The sequence below is a fragment of the Mesoplodon densirostris genome, chromosome 18 (assembly GCF_025265405.1).
Source record: "Mesoplodon densirostris isolate mMesDen1 chromosome 18, mMesDen1 primary haplotype, whole genome shotgun sequence".
NCBI classification, from domain to species: Eukaryota; Metazoa; Chordata; class Mammalia; order Artiodactyla; family Ziphiidae; genus Mesoplodon; species Mesoplodon densirostris.
The window spans coordinates 4,850,389-4,872,811 of NC_082678.1; the positions used below are offsets into that span (position 1 = coordinate 4,850,389).

Genomic DNA, 22,423 nt, shown 5'->3' on the forward strand with positions numbered 1-22,423 from the left:
TTCACAGTCACACAAGAAAAAAGGTTAAGTCATTAAGTGTCCACAGAGTTCTTAGTTATATCCAGCACTCTATTAGGCAGAGAGGAAATTCAATAATATAAGACAACATATTTGCCCTCCAGAAGCTTATCGTCTTGTAGAAAGAAACATGTAGACACAGGGCAGCTTATGATTAACCAATATAATGTGTGACCTGAAAATATAAGTGCTGCTGAAAGTAAAAAAACAATGGGGTCAATATGGGTGGAGATAGTCAAAGAGAAAAGGGTTTTTTGTCATCACCCCTTTTTTCTCACTTTACAATCTAATTTCTATCCTTACTACTCAATTGCAGTTGTACCTTAAAGAACACTCATGGTTTTCTCGTGATATCCAAAGGCCGTTATCAGTCTTCAATAAGGCTTATCCCTCCAAACATATTGACCATTCCCTATTAAGAACCTCCTCTTCTGGCTTCTCAGATACCATCTTGTATCTGCCACTTACTATACTTCTGTTTTCAAATGAAGGCATTTCCCAAGGTTTAGTTCGTATTCTTTTGCTTCACTGTTTACTAAAGTGCGGTTCATGGATCACTTGCACCAATGTATTGAGTGGGCCAAAAAGTCTGTTCGTTTTTTTCCATAAGGTGACTCTAGTAGCACTTAGTTGTCTTTAACTTCATTTGAAACAATTTTGTTAGACTGTATGTGATAGCTGTCATATCAGTGTGTGTTTAAAAAAGACTTATCAAGGGCTTCCCTGGTGGCTCAGTAGTTGAGAATCCGCCTGCCGATGCAGGGGATACGGGTTCGTGCCCCGGTCCGGGAAGATCCCACATGCTGCGGAGCAGCTAGGCCCGTGAGCCATGGCCGCTGAGCCTGCGCATCCGGAGCCTGTGCTCCGCAACGGGAGAGGCCACAACAGTGAGAGGCCCGCGTACCACAAAAAAAAAAAGAATGAGGTCTGTAGTAATTTTTAAACTGTGCCATGCTGCTAATGCAAAATTCTCTCACCAAGAAAACATGTCGATTAATTGCAGTAGCAAACTCAAATGAAAATGCATCATGCATACATGGTATAGGAAAAAACCAGCCTAAATATACGTTTATAGTCATATATGTAACTATTGTGTTAAAAATAAGTAAAGAACAAAATGTACTGACTTATTTTTCTTGGTATTTAATTAAATTTATCACTTGAACCACTTCTTCCCCAAAAGGTTTAAGGGAATATAATTTAATTATTTCTTGATATTGCATAGCTTTCATAAAGAACATCTCTTGTCATCCTATACAGTGAAATACTCATGGGTAACTAAGTGACTAAAATGTCTCCTCATTAAATAAGCAACCCTGTACTGTATTGGTTTTGAATGTTACTTTTTAATTGAAATAACACTGATTTATAACACTGTATAAGCTTCATGTGTACAACATTATATTTCTACTTCTGTATACCCTATAACAAGCTCACCACCAAAAATTTATTTTCCACCCATCCACCATACAGCTGACCCCCTTTACACCTTTCGCCCTCCCCACCACCCCTTCCCACCTGGGATCCACTGCTCTGTTCTCAATCCTACTTGCTTGTTGGTTTGTTTTTTTCTTTTTCTCCTTTCTCTTTTTTTTGTTGGCAGCACCACGGGGCACACAGGATCTTAGATCCCCGACCAGGTGCCCCCTGCACTGGAAGCGTGGAGTCTTAACCACTGGACCGCCAGGGAAGTCCCCTGCTTTTGTTTTTAAGATTAGTTTTTATATATTCTCCCTTACTATCAGATTGCTACTTCTTAAAACTCAGTGGACCCTCTATTAACGTAACTCTTCTGATCCCATTTTTACGTACTGCTGTTCATAATCAAATTTGTAATAACTGTGTCTAAAGAAAAAGAAAAAGAAAAGGAGTACATAGGGCCTGAGAAACGGCTGGCACGCATCCTCTGAGTAAAATGCACATTTGTTCTTCCAGCTTGCTTCCTGTTTCTTTGATTTGTTCTGGACAATTGAGAAGGCTAGAAAACTAAATGCTCAGTAAGAGCAATATTGGTTTTCTGTTCTTTCATTCAGGAACATCTGCCAATGCACCTTAAAGGTGACAGATGATCACTTTTGGTAGTCTTAGCATCTAATCACATCATTTTATGGTCTATGAGTAAAAAATAGAATCAATAGTGATATACATAACATTTTTATTGCACTTCCTATGTGCCAGGCACTCTTCCAATAAGCACTTCACATTTATCAACCCTTTTGATCCTTAGGATAACTCTAAGAGGTAGGTACTAAAATCCTCAATTTACAGCTAGTAAATGACAGAATCCAGGTGTTCAGATTCCAGAGTCCATGTTCTTCACCATTATGTGCCTTTAAAAGTAAGAAAACACACAAACCCCTATCTGCCCTGAATTCCTGGCAAATACACTGAATGAAAATCTACTAGATATCATCAGTGTTGTAAGCTTCCTGCAAGAGAATATAAGATAGCATGTGTACAGAAAGGAGTTCACATAGCAGGCCTATCCTTATTAGAAAGGCCTGCTTGCAATGCTGACCCTTGGATGGCATTTGAGAATCTGGACTGGGGACTGTTCCCACTATTCCCTGATAAGCTTCCCTGGTAGACAACATTTTACTTTTTTTGTTATAACTTATTTCTGGAGGAATTAAGCACATCCTGTGTAACTCCACTGGGAAAGGACTCTTATAAGCCTACACCGGGTTTCCCCTCTATTTCCCTCCATGCACCTTTTCCTTTTGCTAATTTTGCTTTCTATCTTTTCCCTGTAATAAATCATACCCATGAGTATGACTATATGCTGAGCCTTGAGCCCTCCCAGTAAATCACCAAACCTAGGAGTAGTCTTGGGAACCCCCAACACAGCACGATTATCTCTTTTAGACAATAAGTCCCAGCCAATTCATTCTTTCCACCTAAGTTCAGAAAGTTCATCTACCAACTCACACGTACGTATTACATATTGCATGACAATTATGACCCAACACCCCAAGAGTTGAAAAATTAATGAAAAAAGTTTCAGATTCTTATAAGCAATGATAATCCTCATTCTGAAACTGCACTTTGTTTTATAGCCAAAAGGGCATGTGTGGGCTCAAGCAGTCTTACCACTCACATTATTATCACAGTCATCAATATCATCCTCAGAAGGAATCTTTGAGAAACAAAGATTCACTTTGCATTTCACTTTAATGAATGTAATGTAATTTCACTTTACATTAGCTCTTTTGATGTAATTTCACTTTACATTAGCGCTTGGAAAACACATAAGAGTCTCTATCTTATCAACACTGACATTCATTTTTCAAGAGGTACTTCTAAATAAATGCATATGGTTCTTCTCTCAAAGGAAGTACTGTCAATCCTGCTAACTGAATTTCACATTATGCAAGCAGTGGATTCCAGCTTGCTAGAGCATTACTAATAAACTTTGTTTCAAAAAGGAAGGAGGAAAATTAGTAAGTTAAAGTAAGTTACAGTTAAAAAAAAACAAGAACACTTCCTTAATTCATTGGTAACTTGGTTGTGGCTCTGGATTTGCAAGAAAATAGTACGGCCCTAGTAACACAACTTTTCTCCTTGTAGGTTGATATATGGTGGATCAAATAATGTTAACATGTAACTTAAAATCCAATCAAACCAAATATTCTATGCTACTTATTAATCTGTATTTTTTAAAATAGCTAATACAGGGACTTCTCTGGTAGCGCAGTGAATAAGACTCCATGCTCCCAATGCAGGGGGGCCCGGGTTCGATCCCTGGTCAAGGAACTAGATCCCACATGCACGCCACAACTAAGGAGCCGGTGAGCCGCAACTAAGGAGCCCACATGCTGCAACTAAGGAGCCCATGAGCTACAACTAAGACCCGGTACAACCAAATAAATAAATAAATACATAGTTTTAAAAAGTCTTTATTGAATTTGTTACAATATTTAAAAAAATAAAATAAAATAGCTAATACACAGACATGGTATGAAATTACACACACACACAAATTCAGAAGACATAAAAAGGCTGAACAATAAGTCATGATAGTAACAATATAATTCATAAAATAAAACAAATATCCATAAGTTTATACTGTTATAAATAACTGAATAAATAAGTAAATGTAATTGAAGTGAAGGCTCTTCCTTACAGTAGAATTCTAATTAATTAATTAGAATAATAGAAATAGAATTTATATGCAGGAAGAATTATAGAAATATAAAACTTTGGCAAACATAACAGTGGTAACTGTTTCAGGTAACAGCAATGGATGTTAAAATTAGTGGACAAAAATGAGTAACAACACATAGTCTTGTAACAACACATATCTCCCCACAGGATAACACAGGTAACAACACATATCTCCCCACAGGATATTTATCAAGGTATTCAAAGTCCTTAAGGAAATATTACATTCAACGAATTTCAAAAAATTACAAATGCCCTGGATAGAATTTATTAATATTTACACTAATCAATTGTTATCTGTTTAGTGTAATTTCAAAGATACCACAAAAGCCTTTTTCCTATTTGGCTTAAATGGTTTAAACAAAAAGTTGACCCATTGCCTAAAAGAGAGCCTCAGCTAACCCATAGCTTCATGTAATGGTAAGAAAAAGCCAGTGAGATTTAGGAGTTGTTTGTGGTAACAAAAACTGGTTGATACAGAAATTCCTCTTTATCCAATCTTCCCCAAAATACCATCTGTTTTGGCAACTATAGGCCTTACAGCTCATCAACAGGTACTAGAGTAAAGTCAAAACAGTAACTAAATCAAAACCATAATGACATATCACCTCACTCCAGTCAGAATGGCAATTATCAAAAAGACAAGAAGTAACAAGTGTTGATGAGGATGTGGAGAAAAGAGAACCCTCATACACTGTTGGTGGGAATGTAAATTGGTATAGCCATTACTGAAAATAGTATGAGGTTCTTTAAAAAAGTAAAGATAGGGGCTTCCCTGGTGGCGCAGTGGTTGAGAATCCGCCTGCCGATGCAGGGGAAACGGGTTTGTGCCCCGGTCCGGGAAGATCCCACATGCCACGGAGCGGCTAGGCCCGTGAGCCATGGCCGCTGAGCCTGTGCGTCCAGAGCCTGTGCTCCGCAACGGGAGAGGGCCACAACAGTGAGAGGCCCGCGTACCGCAAAAAAAAAAAAAAAAAAAAAAAAAAAAAAGTAAAGATAGAACTACCATATAATCCAGCAATTCTACTTCTGGGTATTTATCTGAAGGAAATAAAAACCCTAATTTGAGAAGATATCTGCATCCCCCATATTCGTTGCAGCATTATTTATAATAGTCAAGACCTGGAAGCAACCTAAGTGTCCACTGGTGGATGAATGGATAAAAAAAATGTGAATATGTGTGTGTTATGTATATGTGTGTATATATATATATGTATACATACACACAATGGAATATTATTCAGCTCTAAAAAAGAAAGAAATCTTGCCATATGCCACAACATGAATGAACCTTGAAGGCATTATGTTACATGAAATAAGTCAGAGAGAGAAAGACACATACTGTATGATCCCACTTATATGTGGGATCTAAAAAACAACAAAAAACAAAACAAGAAATGGAACTCATAGATACAGAGAACATATTGGTGGTTTCCAGAGGTGGGGGGTGGGTGAAATAGGTAAAGGTGGCCAAAAGTTATACATAACTTCCAGTTATTTATAGATAAGTCCTCAGGATGTAATATACAGCTTTGTGACTATAGTTAATACTGTAACATATGTTTGGAAAGTTGCTAAGAGAGTAGATCTTAAAAGTTCCCATCACAAGAAAAAGAATTTTGTAACTATGTGTGGTGATAGATATTTTTCTTTTCATAAATATTTATTTACTTATTTATTTATTTATTTGGCTGCATTGGGTCTTCATTGCTGTGCGCGGGCTTTCTCTAGTTGCGGCGAGTGTGGGCTACTCTTCATCACGGTGCACAGGCTTCTCACTGCGGTGGCTTTTCTTATTGCGGAGCATGGGCTCTAGGTGCATGGGCTTCGGTAGTTGTGGCACGCAGGCTCAGCAGCTGTGGCTCACGGGCTCTAGAGAGCAGGCTCCGTAGTTGTGGCACACGGGCTTAGCTACTCCACTGCATGTGGGATCTTCCTGGACCAGGGCTTGAACCCGTGTCCCCTGCATTGGCAGGTGGATTCTTAATCACTGTGCCACCAAGGAAGTCCCTTTCTTTTTTTTTTAGATTTTTTTTTGATGTGGACCAATTTTAAAGTCATTATTGAATTTATTATAATATTGCTTCTACTTTATGTTTTGGTCTTTTTTTGGCCACGAGGCATGTGGGAACTTAGCTCCTCGACCAAGGATCAAACCCACGCCCCCTGCATTGGAAGGCGAAGTCTTAACCACTGGACCGTCAGGGAAGTCCCGTGGTGATGGATATTAACTAGATTTATTGTTGTGATCATTTTGCAATATATCTTTTTTTTTTTTTTTTTTTTTTGGCTGCACCACATGGCATACAGGATCTTAGCTGCCCGACCAGGGATCGAACCTGTGCCCCCTGAGGTAGAAGCATGGAGTCTTAACCACTGGACTGCCAGGGAAGCCCCCATTTTGCAATATATACAAATATTGAATCATTACATTGTATACCTGAAACTAATAGATTATACGTCAATTTATATCTAAAAAAGGAAGGAAGGAGGGGAAGGGAGGGGAAAAGAGAAAGAAACAGTGACTAAAGCTAGAAAGGGCCGGGGCAGGCAACGCAGTGTAAAAAATTACAGAAAATGTTATCTGTGTTACCCTCATCTCTTGCCTGGATTTCTTTAAAAGTTTTCTTGTTGCTCTCCACTCCAATCCCCCAATCTGGTTGGAACATAGTACCCAGACTAATCCTTTAAAAATATAAACCAGATCATGTTATTCCCCTGCCATATCATGAGAGGTCTTGTAGGCCACAGTAAGGAATTTGAGTTTCATGGCAAAAACAGAAAAACTCTAATAAAATATAAAAATATAACCACAACAGGATGCAGCCAGTTATCAAAGTCAAATAACTTCCATATATCTTTCTGAGTCTCAAGGTAAACTACTGTAGTACAAAATAATGCTTAATATTGAAAATAAGTATATCTTAGTGTACTCAGTTTATGGTAACAGTGAAGAACATAACCTGTTTTAAAAATATTTTTCTTTAAGATGGCTAAAATTTCGCTGAAATTTGAGGGATACCCAAGATATTCAGGATACATTTTCCAATGGTTCTGGGTAGTCTAGGAGGTTCTTTACACTATAGTCAACCAGCACATATGTATGTCTTGCTTTCACAGAAAATATCCATTCCAAGTTCAATTCAGTTCCTTTTTCTTAGCATCTTCAAAGTGTAAGTCCTACGTAAAGATTTATAGGATTTTGTCCCTGCTTCCATGGATCTTGCAATCTAGTGGAGGACTCAGCATGCAAATACTTAGGAATGCCAGGAATACTCTTTACCAGCACTAGGGCAGAATTTTTCACCCTGAAGCAGGGACTGGGCTGGTTATGGGCTAGACTGCAGTAGCAGCTATGAGCAAGAAAAAAGTGTCCCGAGCACAGTAACTTGTTAACTTCTAACATTTGCAAAGAGAATGTGCCTTTCTCAGTCATGATATTCTACAAAAGTGAACAAAGAATGGTATGACTATGTGCCCAAATAATGGGCACTGAAAACAACTTCCCTGGATGCCTGTTTCTTCCCAGGTGATTCCTAAGTCAAAGGTATATAAATTGGGAGCTGTGTGTTTTATGTTACAAGTAATCCCAAATGTAGTTTCTACACATTAAAAATAAGGATGGTAAAATCATAAGTCTAACAGAGGAAAGTCTCAAATAACTTGTCTTTTTAATTTTTAAGAGGCTATAACCCCTAGAATAAGATTGTTTAATAAAAGAATCAATAAATTTTAAAATCTACATAATACAGATCCTATACATATATGAAAATTAGCAACAAGTCTAAAATTTTTTTAAACAGGCAAATATGATACACACACACACACACACACACACACACAAAACAGCATAAAGTTAGACTTACCGTAATAGGAGTTCTTTGGGAAGTTTTTTATTAATTGCAGCTTCATCACTATTTGAGAACATCTGCAAAAACAAAATCATTGTGTCAAGTGTCACTTAACATTTTATTATGTTCAACTCAACAGTTTAGAGGTAATCCTCTTAGGAGAGAGGTGAATAAGTACAGTGGTTATAAGCCAAAGTCATATTTTCAGAAACTCTTTAGGCTAAAAAATGTCTAAGACATTTAATTTGTTCCCTGTCTTTAGGAAAAAAATGAACTAATAGCAGTCAGAAGCATGACATTATGTGCTAGGTGCTATTTTCAGTGTATTTTATGTATTAGTGTACTGAATCTTCATACTACCCTTAATCTTCATTGTACATATAAGGAAACTGAGTTACAAAAGGTTTATTTGCGTATCAGTACAGAGTGACCATTTAAAAATGCCATTAAGGTAAGGTTATTCTCCAAATCTAACTCACATTTATTTGTTCACAGAGATGTTCAGAAACCTAGGATAGGAAATGTTCTCTTTCAAGTTTTATATATCATGCAGAAAAGTAATAATGCCTCATAACCACCACCATATGCATTCTGGATGCATGCAGGATCATTTAACAAATTAATGAAACTCACAATGGGTACTTTTAACAGAGCCGTCACTATAAGCTTGTCTAGTAAGCTACATAAAAAAACCAAGTATCTGTATATCCAATAAAAAGCAACTAAAAACAATACACATGTCACTGAAGCTGAGAGGAATATGTTCAGTCCCTGCTATTAGGTATGACATAGGTGCCTCTTGACTTCATACAATGAACATTTACTGAACACCCTGTATTAGGCATTTTTCTAGGCAATGAAATACAAAAACAGTAAGATGTTATCTCTGTACTTAGGAGCCCCTGCTCTACAATGAAGAACACAGAAATAAGCAAATACTAATTTTGGACTGGCATCAAGGAGATAAGCTAGAAATATATTAAAATTATAGTTCAAGTAAAAGATGATGCAGGTAAGATTACAGGGGTGGTGGAAGTGGAAAATAAAAAAAGTAGACAAAAGGATTTTTAAAGAAGCTACAGGACTTGCTGATGGAAAGTTGGATCATCTACCAAGTTTCAGTGCAGCAAACACACTGTGTTAAAATAAAAGTAATGCTGCCTGTGGGATAGGGAGGGTGGGAGGGAGACGCAAGAGGGAGGGGATATGGGAACATATGTATACGTATAACTGATTCATTTTGTTATAAAGCAGAAACTAACACACCATTGTTAAGCAATTATACTCCAATAAAGATGTAAAAAAAAAAAAAGTAATGCTGCCTGACAATTACATGTCTTTGGAAATTGCCTGACATCAAAGAATAATCTGCTTCCCTAAATCCTCTACCCATTAATGGAAGGTATTAAGAAAAAATCATATCCCTTTTCTATAAGGCAGACTTTCAAAATGAAGCCATCACATTTCCTCCTCAACAAGTTCTCAAATTCCACGGCTTCTAAGACTCTACACCATTAAGATCATTCTTCTCCAGGTACACTTATAGGAAAGAATGCATGACGTAGTTACAAAGTATACCCTGAATAATCTAGGGTTGATGACATAAATAACAATGTCTTGCAAAGACAGCTAATGTATCCAAAATTGAGACCTGCCTGGGGGACTTCTTAGCACACAACATATATCTTAAGCTTGAAATCTTGGGGAAAAATCAAGTTAGTAAGTATAAAACAATATCACTAAGCTAAGCACCCAATATACTAGACTATGACCAACTCAAATCCACAAAATATAAAAGATAATCATTTTTATACTAGAAATGCTAAGCTCTTTAGCTTGTATATTCAAAGTATTTAATTGAATGCTACGTACCTCACCCACCAAGGCACTTTGCTCACTTGAATATATACGGTAATTAAATTGATAAAAAATATAAACCTGCTATGTGTTGTTCACATGATTTGTGCAATTCTAGATACAAAAAGGAACAAAAATCACACCCAGGGGCTTCCCTGGTGGCGCAGTGGTTAAGAATCCGTCTGCCAATGCAGGGGACACGGGTTTGAGCCCTGGTCCAGGAAGATCCCACATGCCGCAGAGCAACTAAGCCCATGCGCCACCAACTACTGAGCCCACGTGCCACAACTACTGAAGCCCGCACGCCTACAGCCCCTGTTCTGCAACAAGAGAAGCCACCGCAGTGAGAAGCCCGCGCACCGCAACAAAGAGTAGCCCCCGCTCACCACAACTAGAGAAAGCCCACGCACAGCAACAAAGACCCATCTCAGCCAACAATAAATAAATAAATTTATTTATTAAAAAAAAAAGTCACACCCAGCAGCAATTTTTTCCCCTAAGTCAGTCTAAATAGACAAAATGTTGTTGTCTCTGTAAGAACATGACGTATATGAAAAAAGAAAAGATAAAAAGGAATAGACAGTGTCCTGGGAGTATCTGGGAAACATCATGTGTATAGGATATCTGTCCAGATTTATATTTCCCTCCAATTCCTTCTGCACATATGTATCCTACTCCAAGTCTGCAAGAAAAAGATCAGTGGTTCACAAACCATGGTTACCTGACTAACAGCATCAGCATCAAACAGAACCTGTTAGAAATGCAAATTCTTGGGCTGTACTCCAGACCTATAGCATCAGAAACAGGATGCCAGGGGTGGTGGAGGGAAAGAGGGGTAATTTGTATTTTAACAAGCCCTCCAGGTGATACTGATGCTTCCTAAAGTTTGAGAACCAATGGAACAGATAAGATAGATTGAGAATCTCAGGACTTAAGAAATTACAGTTATAACACATAATCAGAATATTTTATTATTTGAAGTGACATAGCAATGGAGCTTAGAAAATAATCCTAGAGGTAGACACACATTAATTTTAGATGGTTTCTAGGAAACCCAAATGGTTTCTGCTCCAGTTCATGGTACTGGGCTTTTTTGTTTGTTTGTTTAATTTTTTGGCTACATTGGGTCTTTGTTGCTGCGCACAGGCTTTTCTTTTGTTGTGACTAGTGGGAGCTACTCTTCATTGTGGTGCATGGCCTTCTCACTGTGGTGTCTTCTCTTGTTGCGGAGCAAGGGCTCTAGGTGCGCAGGCTTCAGTAGTTGTAGCACGTGGGCTCAGTACTTGTGGCACACAGGCTTAGTTGCTCCGGGGCATGTGGGATCTTCCTGGACCAGGGGTTGAACCCGTGTCCCCTGCACTGGCAGGCGGATTCCTAACCACTGTGCCACCAAGGAAGTCCCCATGGTATTGTTTGTAAAATAAATGTTTCACAGAAGCAACAGAATACATGTTTTAGATATCTTACTATTTCAGCTGAATCCAAACTCTAGGTTTCTCATACAAAATAAAAAGGGTGTCAAATCCAATTACATCAAGGATATAATGAATTATAACCAATTTGTGAAGGTTTTAGATATAATTGTTGTAGAGGAAGTCACTGTTCAAACATTTGACATTCTTCGGTTATCTGGTTTCACATTAATGTGTAGATAGATTATTATATATTTTAATAATCTATTCACAAAAAATTACAAGGATATTGTGGGGGGCAACATGAGAGCAACTACATTGTTCTCTCTCGATTATTTCTTTCAAGGTAGGACATCATCCCCTAAACAAACAAAAACAGACACTGCAACAGCCCCCCGCCCCCGTCTTATAGGGATAGGACATTCTTAAATATTCAGGTTTTTAAAAAACTAAGTGATTTGTTTTGTCATACATTAGCATTTATTGTTGTTTTGTATAAAACTGTAATCGTTTTTCTATAAATTACCTAGCTGAGAAATATAACTGTGAAACCACTTGTTGCAAACTGTAATCACAACATAGAGTTCCTGAAGAGTAAGAAGCATTTTGGGGGGCTATTATTATTATTATTATTATTTTTTTTTGCGGTACGTGGGCCTCTCACTGTTGCGGCCTCTCCCGCTGCAGAACACAGGCTCTGGACGCACAGCTCAGCGGCCATGGCTCACGGGCCTAGCCACTCCACAGCATGTGGGATCTTCCCGGACCGGGGCACGAACCCATGTCCCCTGCATCAGCAGGCGGACTCTCAACCACTGCGCCACCAGGGAAGCCCGGGGGGCTATTATTTTAGCCTTTCTGATCAGTTTTTAAATCTTTGGCACATTTTGGGAATTAGTTTACTAACATAGTAAATTTAAATGCTTAGCACACAAAAAATACACAGGAAACCAATTCAAGAAGCTTTAAATACAGGATCTGGGTGGGAAATGCAGATGGGTTGAACAAAGGAAACAGGAAAAGAAATACTTTCTCAACAGTGACCCCTGCTGATTAAAGTATAGCTACCAACTCCAAAAACGGAAATTAAAAGGTCTGACCTATGTTATTCAAGCATTATGGGAGAAATACAGAAGTTAATATATGTATTTTGGCATAGAATACTAGTATCCCCTCATATCCTCTCTACTCATCTAGAGTAACAGAATTCCCAATTTTTAGCTAGCACATGGCTGTGTGGAAAGAAGACTTTATTTCTCATTACGTTCTGGCCAATGGGATGTAAGAAAAAGTGATGTGTGCAGTATCAGGAGGGTCCTTAATGAGAGAGAGTGTGCCTCTTCCTTACTCCTTCCTCAAGGATGATGTGTCCATTACATCAGACTGTAAGCTCTGAGAGGAAAGGGGCCTTGTCTGTTTAGTTCACCCCAGTATAGTCGGTAAGCAACACAATGCCTAGAAATTCCTCAACCAATGAATGTCATTTTTACTAAACAGATCAGGAAATACTTTTTGACTGTAAATTCCCAGCAGGTTTCCATGGTTTTTTCACTTTGTATCTCAGGAGGGGAGGGAAGAGGAGGGGAGAGGAGGAAGAAAGAAATGTAATAAACTGAATGTTACTCTAAATTCAGCAAATAACATGCAAATGACATCAACACAGCAACAGACTGAATACATTACAAAAATAACGATTAAAATACCTGAAGAAAACAGTTTGAAGATTCAACTTATGGCCCATTTATTTCAAGGGATAGGATACATTTCTTGTTTAAAAAAAAAAGTTGTAATAATTCCTAAGTTTTCACCATGATGGGATTTCATCTGTATACAGCATTTTTAGCAGCTTTATTATGGCATAATGCATGTATCGTAAAATTCACTGGTTTTAATTGTACGTTTCAATAATTTTTAGTAAATTTATAAAGCTGTGTAACCATCACTATGATTCAGTTTTGATGAATTTCCATCACCCCCAAAATATCCTTTATGCCCATCTGCAATCAATCCCTGTGCTGATCCCCAACCTCAAGCAACCACTAATCTGCTTTCTGTCTCTGTAGATTTTCCCTTCTGGGCATTTAAGAAAAATGGAATCATAAAATGTCATCTTTTGCATCTGACTTTTTTTATTCTGCATGTTTTTTAAGTTCACCTATGTTGTAGCATGTACCAGTAGTTCACTCTTTTTTATTGTTGAATAGTATTCCAGTGTATGGAATTCTATATTTTGTTTATTCATTCCTAGCGGACAAACATTTGGATTGTTACAATTTTTTTTACTATTATGAATAATGCTGCTATGATCATTCTCATACAAGTCTTTGGGTTGAAATATGTTCTCATTTCTCTTGGATAAATTCTAAGGTGGAGATTTTCTGGGTTGTATCATATGGTTAAGTTTATTTAAAACTTTTAAATTGTTTTCCAGAGTAGCTGCACCATTTTACATTCCCACCAGCAATGTATGAGGTTTCCAGTCTGTCCCCATCTTACTGTTCCTTGTTGTTGTCTTTTTTATTTCAGTCAGTCTAATGGGGTGGTATCTCACTGTGGTTTCAATTTGCATTTCCCTAATTACTAATGCTGTTGAGCACCTTTTCATGTGCTTTTCAGCCATTCAAAAAGACTTCTTTGGTGAAATGTGTATTCAAATCATTTTCCCTTTTGAGTTGTTTATCTTCTTACTATTGAGATTCAGGGGCTCCTTACATATTTTGAATACACATTCATTCTCTACTCTATGACTTGCAAATATTTTCTCCCATTCTGTGTGTTGTGACTTCTATTTCTTAATGGTGTCTCTTGAAGAACAAATATTTTTAATTTTGATATAGTCCCATTTATCCTTTTTTTAACACATCATGCTTTTGAATATCATACATGTGAACTCTGCCTAACCAAAGGTTATACAATTGTCTTTTAATTCAGAAACTTTTAAAGCCATACCTAGCTGACTCTCTCAACTAGACATAATAGCCTCTAAGAAGCTAAAGGGAATTTATGCCACAGCAGACAGACACAACCCAAGTCAGGAGAGGTCTGTCTTTAAAAGAGTTATAATGATGTAGCTTTTGGGACATGGAATAACACAAACCAGATTCACAGAAAATTTCAGAAATTTTAAAGGAAGTTGTACCTGCTGGGTACAACAAGGGACAGAAACAATTTAAAATGAAAAAAGGCCACTGGGTTCCCAACTTTCTATAGGGAGGAAGTACCCTGAGAAAGCTAATTAGCTTCATAAGATATTTCTTATGTAAAAGGACAGACCTCTCAGAAAGCAGTGTTAAGAGCTCGTAATGCAGTACCAAGAATCACAGAGAACAATAGATTAGGGAACCATTCCCAGGAAGCAGAACTGGGCCCCAATCAAGGCACGTTTCCTGCTTCCGTGTTACCAAAAGTAGGGCCCAGCTGCTTGCCGCTCGAAAGCCAATACTTGAGAGGCAAGGTTGGTGGAAAGTAAAATTTGCTTTATTTCAGAGGCCAGCAACCAGGGGAGAGGGTGGACTCATGCCCAAAGGCCAACTCCCCACTGACAATCAGTGGGCAAGAGCTTTTAAAGGGGAGTTTCAGGCGTGGATAGGCGGAGGTAGTGGGGCTACGTGCAGGAACCAAATAGTCAGCTCTGACAGTCATCTTGAAATTGGTCATGCGGTGGTCTGATCAGCGTCATCCTGATTTTAAGTACAGTTAATCTTCAGTTCCAGGGTCGGTTTGTTCCCATTTCCTTGAGGCCAGTTCTCAGAATTATGGCAGCTCATGCCATGGCTACAGTCTGGTCATCATGTAGTAAACTTCTTCCACCTGGTGGGGGTTTCAATACCTACAAAACAGCTCAAAGGACATAGAATATTACCTACAGCCCATGAGGAGGAACTAAAGGTCCTTGAATTTGTTTAATAACTAAACTATTAATATTTGGTCTTGTTTGACTGTTTTCCTTTGCTTCTGCATTTTCTCAATTCTCTGATTAAACTCTTTAGCTAAAGTTTTTCTACAGACAAAAGGAGGCAGAGGACATGGTGGGGGAGGACCATAGGGTCCTGTTCCATTTCACCTGGAGTAGGTGACCTTGACAATGTGTCTGCTACATTTCAGAATTGATATATGCTACATGCCTCCTGTTACTTCCCCTTTTTAGGGTGAATGTATATTGCCGTTATTCTATCTCTGTGAATAACGGTATATGTTGAGTGTACGGGGCAGATAACTTTTCTTTTTAGTTCATAGGTCTCTGGATCAAGAGGAACTGCAGATGAGGACCCTCATCCACCTCTAAATCAAATGCAGATAACAAGTTACAGGTTTTCACCATTATTTATTTGTGTATTTATACAGGTTGTTTTTGGATATAAGACTTTTGAGGTCTTGGGAGGGAATGATTTGCACGCCACAAGAATGAGAATCATTGGAACCAGAGGGCAGACCATGGTAGAATCTTATAATAAGGGCCTCCAAAGAATCTTATCTCCTTGCTACAATACCCTTTTGCAATGGGCTTTTGCTGCACCTCCCTTCAATAGGTGGAGTCTTTCTTTCCCACCCTTTGCATTTGAGTTCACATGATGACTTGATCTGACCAAAAGAATGGGGTGAAAATAACACTGCAACTTCCAAGCTAAGCCTTAACCAAAACTTTACCTTCTTCAAACACTCCTGCCACCATGTAAGAAAGCCCAGGCTAAACTTGTGAATGATGACAGGCCTTGTGGAAAAAGAGCACCGGCTGACAGTGACACCAAGGTCTCAGACTGTACATGAGGCCATCTTAGACACTCGAGCCCTAGTCAAGCCACCAGAGGACTTCAGTCTCACGGGCGACCTTTTTGGGTGACTAGAAGAAGAACTGCCAGACTGAATAACTGTTTCAAGCCACTAGGTTTTAGAGCGGTTGTTAGACAGCAAAAGTTATGAAAACACATTCTACATTTTAGAAGTTCATGACTCGTGATCTAAATTTCATAGATTTGAATAAAATTTGAGACATACTGAAGTAGCCGAACATAGGTAAAATCTTTTGGTGGGAAGAAAATTTCTGAGAGAGATTGAATGAACCGTCATGAAGAAATCCAGAGTTGAAGCTGCAGAGATTTTTTGAAAACGATTTTTTCCTATAAGTAGTTTTTACTGATTATGCCATTCCCTCACTCAACCAACACCAGATGTTTTTCCAACTGGTTAGTTTTCTTGCCAAAATCTAAGAGGAAAAACATTTTTGTATGGCTAAATAAACCTAAAACAAAGTAAGTTTGTAATTCCTCCACCTAACATCTTATCCCTAGTAGAAATATAATTGCTTTTTAGAAGCAAACTGCTGTCAGTGCATTACCATATCATGACTAAATTTATCTTAAGAAAGAAATCCCTAGATAAAAACACCAAGGAAGGGATACATTTAGAAAACAGATACATTACTTAATAGATCAAACTTTCTGCTATGGACACTTTCTAATATCTGACTCAATATTACAAGCTTTCTTTTATCCTGACTTCTGTTTCTTTAACTGAAATCAATATCCACTACCAATCCATTGCTCTCAGTCTAAAATAAGTATACACTTTTTTTTTTTTTTTGCAGTACGCGGGCCTCTCACTGTTGTGGCCACAGGCTCAGCGGCCATGGGTCACGGGCCGAGCAGCTCCGCGGCATGTGGGATCTTTCCGGACCAGGGCATGAACCCGCGTCCCCTGCACCGGCAGGCGGACTCTCAACCACTGCGCCACCAGGGAAGCCCAGTATACACTTTTATTCTGTTTTCTGTTGAGAATCTTCTACTTAATCAGGTTTAACTATCCACAGCAACATTCCAGACGACTCCATGAACTTTGATGAACTACTGGATATGACTGGAACTCCTTTTGGGTACTGCTCAATCCTGGAAATCTTCCATGCCCTACTGAAAACCTCTTTTGAAGTTATGAAGTGAAAGGAAAGAATTTTAAAGTCAAGGTGGCAATATAATTATATGTCCTCCCCTTTTCTCCTCCACTTACCCCAGCTCCACCACACTATATACACACAAAACAACTACTAGTAGATACAACAAGGCCATGATGGGATCTGACTCAGGATTAGTAAGCATTTAACTGAATCTCATATTCCAAAATGCCAGGGCGGGTGGTAAATCAGAGGAGAGTAGGGTTTGACTTCCTCATGTACAAATTCTAGTCATTGTGCCAGAAACTGAAAACTGGCAGAATCTGTGGAATTTTCCAAGACATATGTCAGATAGTAATTTTACAACTCACTCACAAACACACATTCTAAATCATCTTACTGCTCTGGAAATATTTCCAAGGCAATGGTATTATAATACAGCCATGCTACTTATTTGTAGAAAAAGCATTCCCCTGTTTTAGATAATGTAAGAAACAAAGTACACAGTACCCTAGATACCCTAACTGCATGCCAGAAATTATATTTTAGATTTAAAAGGAACCAAAAGAAACAATATGTTAAATCAGAACAAAGATTCTTTAAAAAGGAAGAGAAGAAATAACTTTGTAAGACAGTCATTAAGGAAAAGTGATACCAAATTAATAGACAAAGGAAATCTATTAGACTTCCTAGGCCATGATATGAATAAGACAGTGGTGCTATTATGAACATGATAGCTAAACAAAGGATGCATGATATAGCTAAATATTTGGCTGTTATTAATTGATATATATATATATATATATATATATATCTAGAAAGAGGTCTCTATAATATACAATATAACAACTGAATTTTTATATAAAAAGTCAACCAAGACAAAAGGACATTGGAAAAACAGTAGGGTCCACCCTACCCCTATACCCTATCGAATCTTCTAGGGGGTTCTTTTGATATTTACGTCTGTTTTTCTTAATATGCTTGATTTATCAAATTTAGATATTACCTATCGACATACTGCCAAGGAATGTAAGTATTCAGTTTCAACCTCTACCTCTAGCCTCCATACCCTATGTAATTTTATGACAATCTTTGTTTAAATAAAGAGTGAGTGTGAATGTAATACTGGACAGATACTACTGAGTGCTGAGCCAAGCAGAACAATAGGACCATGCACTCTTTCTCCCTACAAATTAAAGACAACCTCATTTTTTCTACTTTCTATATATTTTTAACTTTTCCTCAAATGCTCCAGCATCTGTCACATGTCTATCAATATTTTCCATATGCTCAAACACACCAGATATTGTTTTTTCCCGAAGCCATAACTTCCCAGAACCCTTTGTTCTTTCTTCTGCTTCCCTCTGTGGGGGGACTCTGTAGACCAGGTACAGAGCTGTCACCTTGGGCTCTCCCTTGGCTCTTCTCTTTGACTGAATTCTGAGTCTTGGACCCGATTTCTTTTCCCTTCCTATTTAAGAGTACATTCACTAGTAACTTATGGGGGAAAAAAGGCTCATGAGAACTGAAATTCTGGTCACTTGCATGTCTAAAAATATCTTTATCCTAGACTCACATTTGATTGATAATATGGCTGAGAATAAAATTATAGGTTGGAAATCCCTTCCACGGAAGATATCTGAAGATACTGCTGAATGCATTTCTGTCTTCCTATGTTACTACTGTGATATGGAATGCTATTCTGATTGGTCCTTTGAATGTAACCTCTAGCTACTCTTGCTGGAAGCATTTAGTATAGCCTCTGTATCCCAGTTTACTGAAATTTCATAATCAGTCCTCTTGATCTGTGTCTTTTTTATTATTCTATCAGATCTTTCAACTTGCAAATCTATGACTCAGTTTGGAAAATGCTTTGGAAACCTGTTGGTATCATCTCCCCGTATTTTCTCTGTGCTCTCATGCTCAAACTCCTATTAGTCAAATATTGGACCTCCTGGTCTATCTTTAATTTTTTAAATTATTTGTCTCCTATTTTCCTCATTTAATATTTTCTTTCTAATTCCTAGGAAATTGCTTCAACTTTACTTCCAATCTTTCCACTATTTTTTTTTGGGGGGGTATCATTTTTTATTTCCAAGAGTTATTTCTTATTTATTGAAAGAGTTTCAAAAGAGCATTCTGTTTTCTGAAGATGCAACATTTCATTTCTTCGAGATTAATACCTCTTCCCCTCTGCCCTACCCGCAGTTTTTTCCCCTCTGCTCTCTACCTTGTTTCTTTTATGTGTTTGTTTGGCCTCTCATTTTGGAGGCTTTCCTCAGCTATCAGGTTATCCTTGGCTGTCCACTCCTTTTCATGGCATTAAGAAGCTATTGTAAGTTCACTGTTTGGCTCCATATCCCTATCCTTTTCATACACCTGATATTCCTGGATCCAGAACCCTCAGCCTCCATTTTCTTGAAGAAAAAAAAATGCCCAGTTTCCTAGAGGGGGAAGAAGTAGTTTACATAGGATTCAACCACTTAATTTAAGACTTTCTTCAGCCTTTCCGACGGTGACGACCTCCCCACGAGAACATGCCTCTCTCAAAGGATCTCCTTCGTCCCTCTCCAGAAGAGGAGAAGAGGAAACACAAGAAGAAGAGCCTGGTGCGGTGCCCTAATTCCTATTTCATGGATGTGAAATGCTCAGGATGCTATAAAATCACCACTGTCTTTGGCCATGCACCAACAGTAGTTCTGTGTGTTGGCTGCTCTACCGTCCTCTGCCAGCCTACAGGAGGAAAAGCAAGGCTTACGGAAGGATACTCCTTCAGACGGAAGCAGCACTAAAAGCCCCCAGAGTCAAGATGAATGCGAAACCATCCCAATAAACACATTTTTGATTAAAAAAAACTTTCGTCAACCATTACCTACTTTTAATCTCAAGCCTCATTCTTGTATTTTCACTTTTTACTCCCAAGTGTTGAGTCTTTTTGGAGGTTTTGTAAACTTGCTTGCTAGTCTCTGCAGACAACCCAGACTGTACCTCCCTCTACTTGGCTAAATTATTTAACACTTTTCTACTAATTTTTTTATCTTCTATAATTTTTTTTGTCATTCTTGTTCCTGTGATCTTATACTCCTTTTTATTCTTTTATTATAATGTTAGTGCTATTTGAAAAGAAAGGAAATAAATGTATTAAGTCAAACTCCCATGTTTAACCAAAATACCCATGCAATAGTTTTAGATAGCTTGAATAAAGTCATAAGTATATTTACTAAACTTCTGGATACCATGAAACTCATTAGGATAAATAATAACCTTGGATAACAGAATCAGGGTTCAACGTGATTTCAAAAGGACAGTATCAAGAGAAAACTAGGGACCTCCCTGGTGGCGCAGTGGTTAAGAATCCGCCTGCCAATGCAGGGGACATGGGTTCGAGCCCTGGTCCGGGAAGATCCCACATGCCACGGAGCAACTGAGCCTGTGTGCCACAACTACTGAGTCTGCACTCTAGAGCCCGCAAGCAACAACTACTGAAGCCCGTGCACCTAGAGCCCGTGCTCCGCAACAAGAGAAGCCACCGCAATGAGAATCCCGCGCACCACAATGAAGAGCACCCCTCACTCGCCGCAACTAGAGAAAGCCCGCACACAGCACTGAAGACCCAACACAGCCAAAAATGAATGAATTAATTAACGTTAAATAATGAGGAAACTAAACAGGGTAATTTTTTTTAAATCTCTCACTAAAATTAAGCATTTACCAGTTATATAAATATGAAACTAGAAACCTAGTTTCACAAAAAACAGGGAGTTTTAGTTTATCATGAGTTACTTATGTGACTTCCTGTAACAAATTTTAAAAGAAAAGAAAAACTGTAATCTTAGGATACACTAATGGAAAGCAGACCAGACCAAGGGACAAAACTACTGTTGTGGTTGTCAATGAGTAGTTGTCAATAACTCTAATGTCACATTTGTGAAAGGAAATCAACTAAATATCATTTAGAAAATGGATCCCAGGATATTGAGAGGTTCTAAAGCTAAGTTTTGTGGAAAATGGTAAAGATAAGAGGAATACTCAAAATGTTCAATGGAAGAACATTATAGCTGCTATTGAATAGCTGAAGAATTGTCCTTTACAATCAAGTAGTTCTATACTGTTCAAGATAACCAACCTAGGAGAAGTGGAGACAATGTGTTTAAGACAGATTTGGCTTAAATAAATGTGTAAAGCTGTGAGCTCTCCCCATTACTGGTCAGCCAGTCTCTCCAATATCAGCGATGTCATAGAGTAGATTCTTCCATTGAGAAGGAGCTTTAACTAGATGACATTAAGCTTGCTTCCACTAAAGGAAGACAGAAATAAAGAAACCAAGAGTCAAAGAAGGTGATTATATAATGATAAAGGGGGTCAATTCATCAAAAAGATACAAGTGTAAATATTTATGCACCCAACACTGGAGCACCTAAATATATAAAGCAAATATAACAAAACTAAAAGGAGAAACGAACAGCAATACAATAGTAGCAGGGGATTTTAATACCTCACTCTCAAAAACAGATCTTCCAGAGATTTAATAAGCAAACAGAAGATTTTAACAACATCACAGCCTAAATGAATCTAGTAAACATACACAGAACAGTCCATCCAGTGGCAGCAAAATACACATTCTTCTCAAGCATATACAGAACATTCTCCAAGACAGAACATATGTTAGGCCACAAAGCAAATTTCAACAAGATCAGTAAGACAGAAACCATATCAAGTATCTTTCCTGATCACAATGGTATTCAGACGTGTGTTTTCCAACACCCAAGCAATACCCGATTTCTTAGCAGACACTGAATGGGTGTCCTACAAATTTAACTCAATTCTGACACTATCTACCAGGAGATAGCATCAGATCTCACAGGTTAAAGGCCCAGTCCCACAAGGCTACCCCCGCTTCAGACCCCAATTGCAAGTCCAGGGTGTTACTTTGTGCTTCTGACCAACTGGCTATAAACTGAAGGTTCCTGCAACCCACTTCTCAGGTTCAATTAATTTGCTAGAAGTGGTGCACAGAACTCAGAGAAACATTAACGTATGTCTCTCAGTTTATTATTATTATTGTTTAATTTACTTAATTTAATTTTTATTTATTTTTGGCCACGTTGGGTCTTTGTTGCTGCGTGCGGGCTTTCTCTAGTTGCGGTGAGCGGGTCTACTCTTCGTCCTCAGGCTACAGGCTCAGGGGTTCAGCAGTTCTGGCTCGCAGGCTGTAGAGCACAGGTTCAGTAGTTGTGGCG

At 38.3% G+C, this 22,423-nt stretch overlaps 2 protein-coding genes across 5 annotated transcripts in view; one reads left to right on the forward strand and one right to left on the reverse strand.

Moving 5' to 3' along the window:
• The window catches only part of FBXL20 (F-box and leucine rich repeat protein 20), a 95,674-nt gene that overhangs the window by 47,383 nt on the left and 25,868 nt on the right, over positions 1-22,423 (reverse strand). For all 4 annotated transcript variants that reach the window (XM_060080873.1, XM_060080876.1, XM_060080874.1 and 1 more), the window contains exon 2: positions 8,046-8,107. In XM_060080873.1, the coding sequence (XP_059936856.1) occupies positions 8,046-8,107 (62 nt within the window). The remainder of the gene's footprint in view (positions 1-8,045; positions 8,108-22,423) is intronic.
• Positions 19,706-19,976, forward strand: LOC132478562 (small ribosomal subunit protein eS27-like). Its single transcript, XM_060081781.1, has one exon. It carries the CDS (start codon positions 19,721-19,723, stop codon positions 19,973-19,975), a length of 255 nt encoding a protein of 84 aa, XP_059937764.1. The 5' UTR covers positions 19,706-19,720; the 3' UTR covers position 19,976.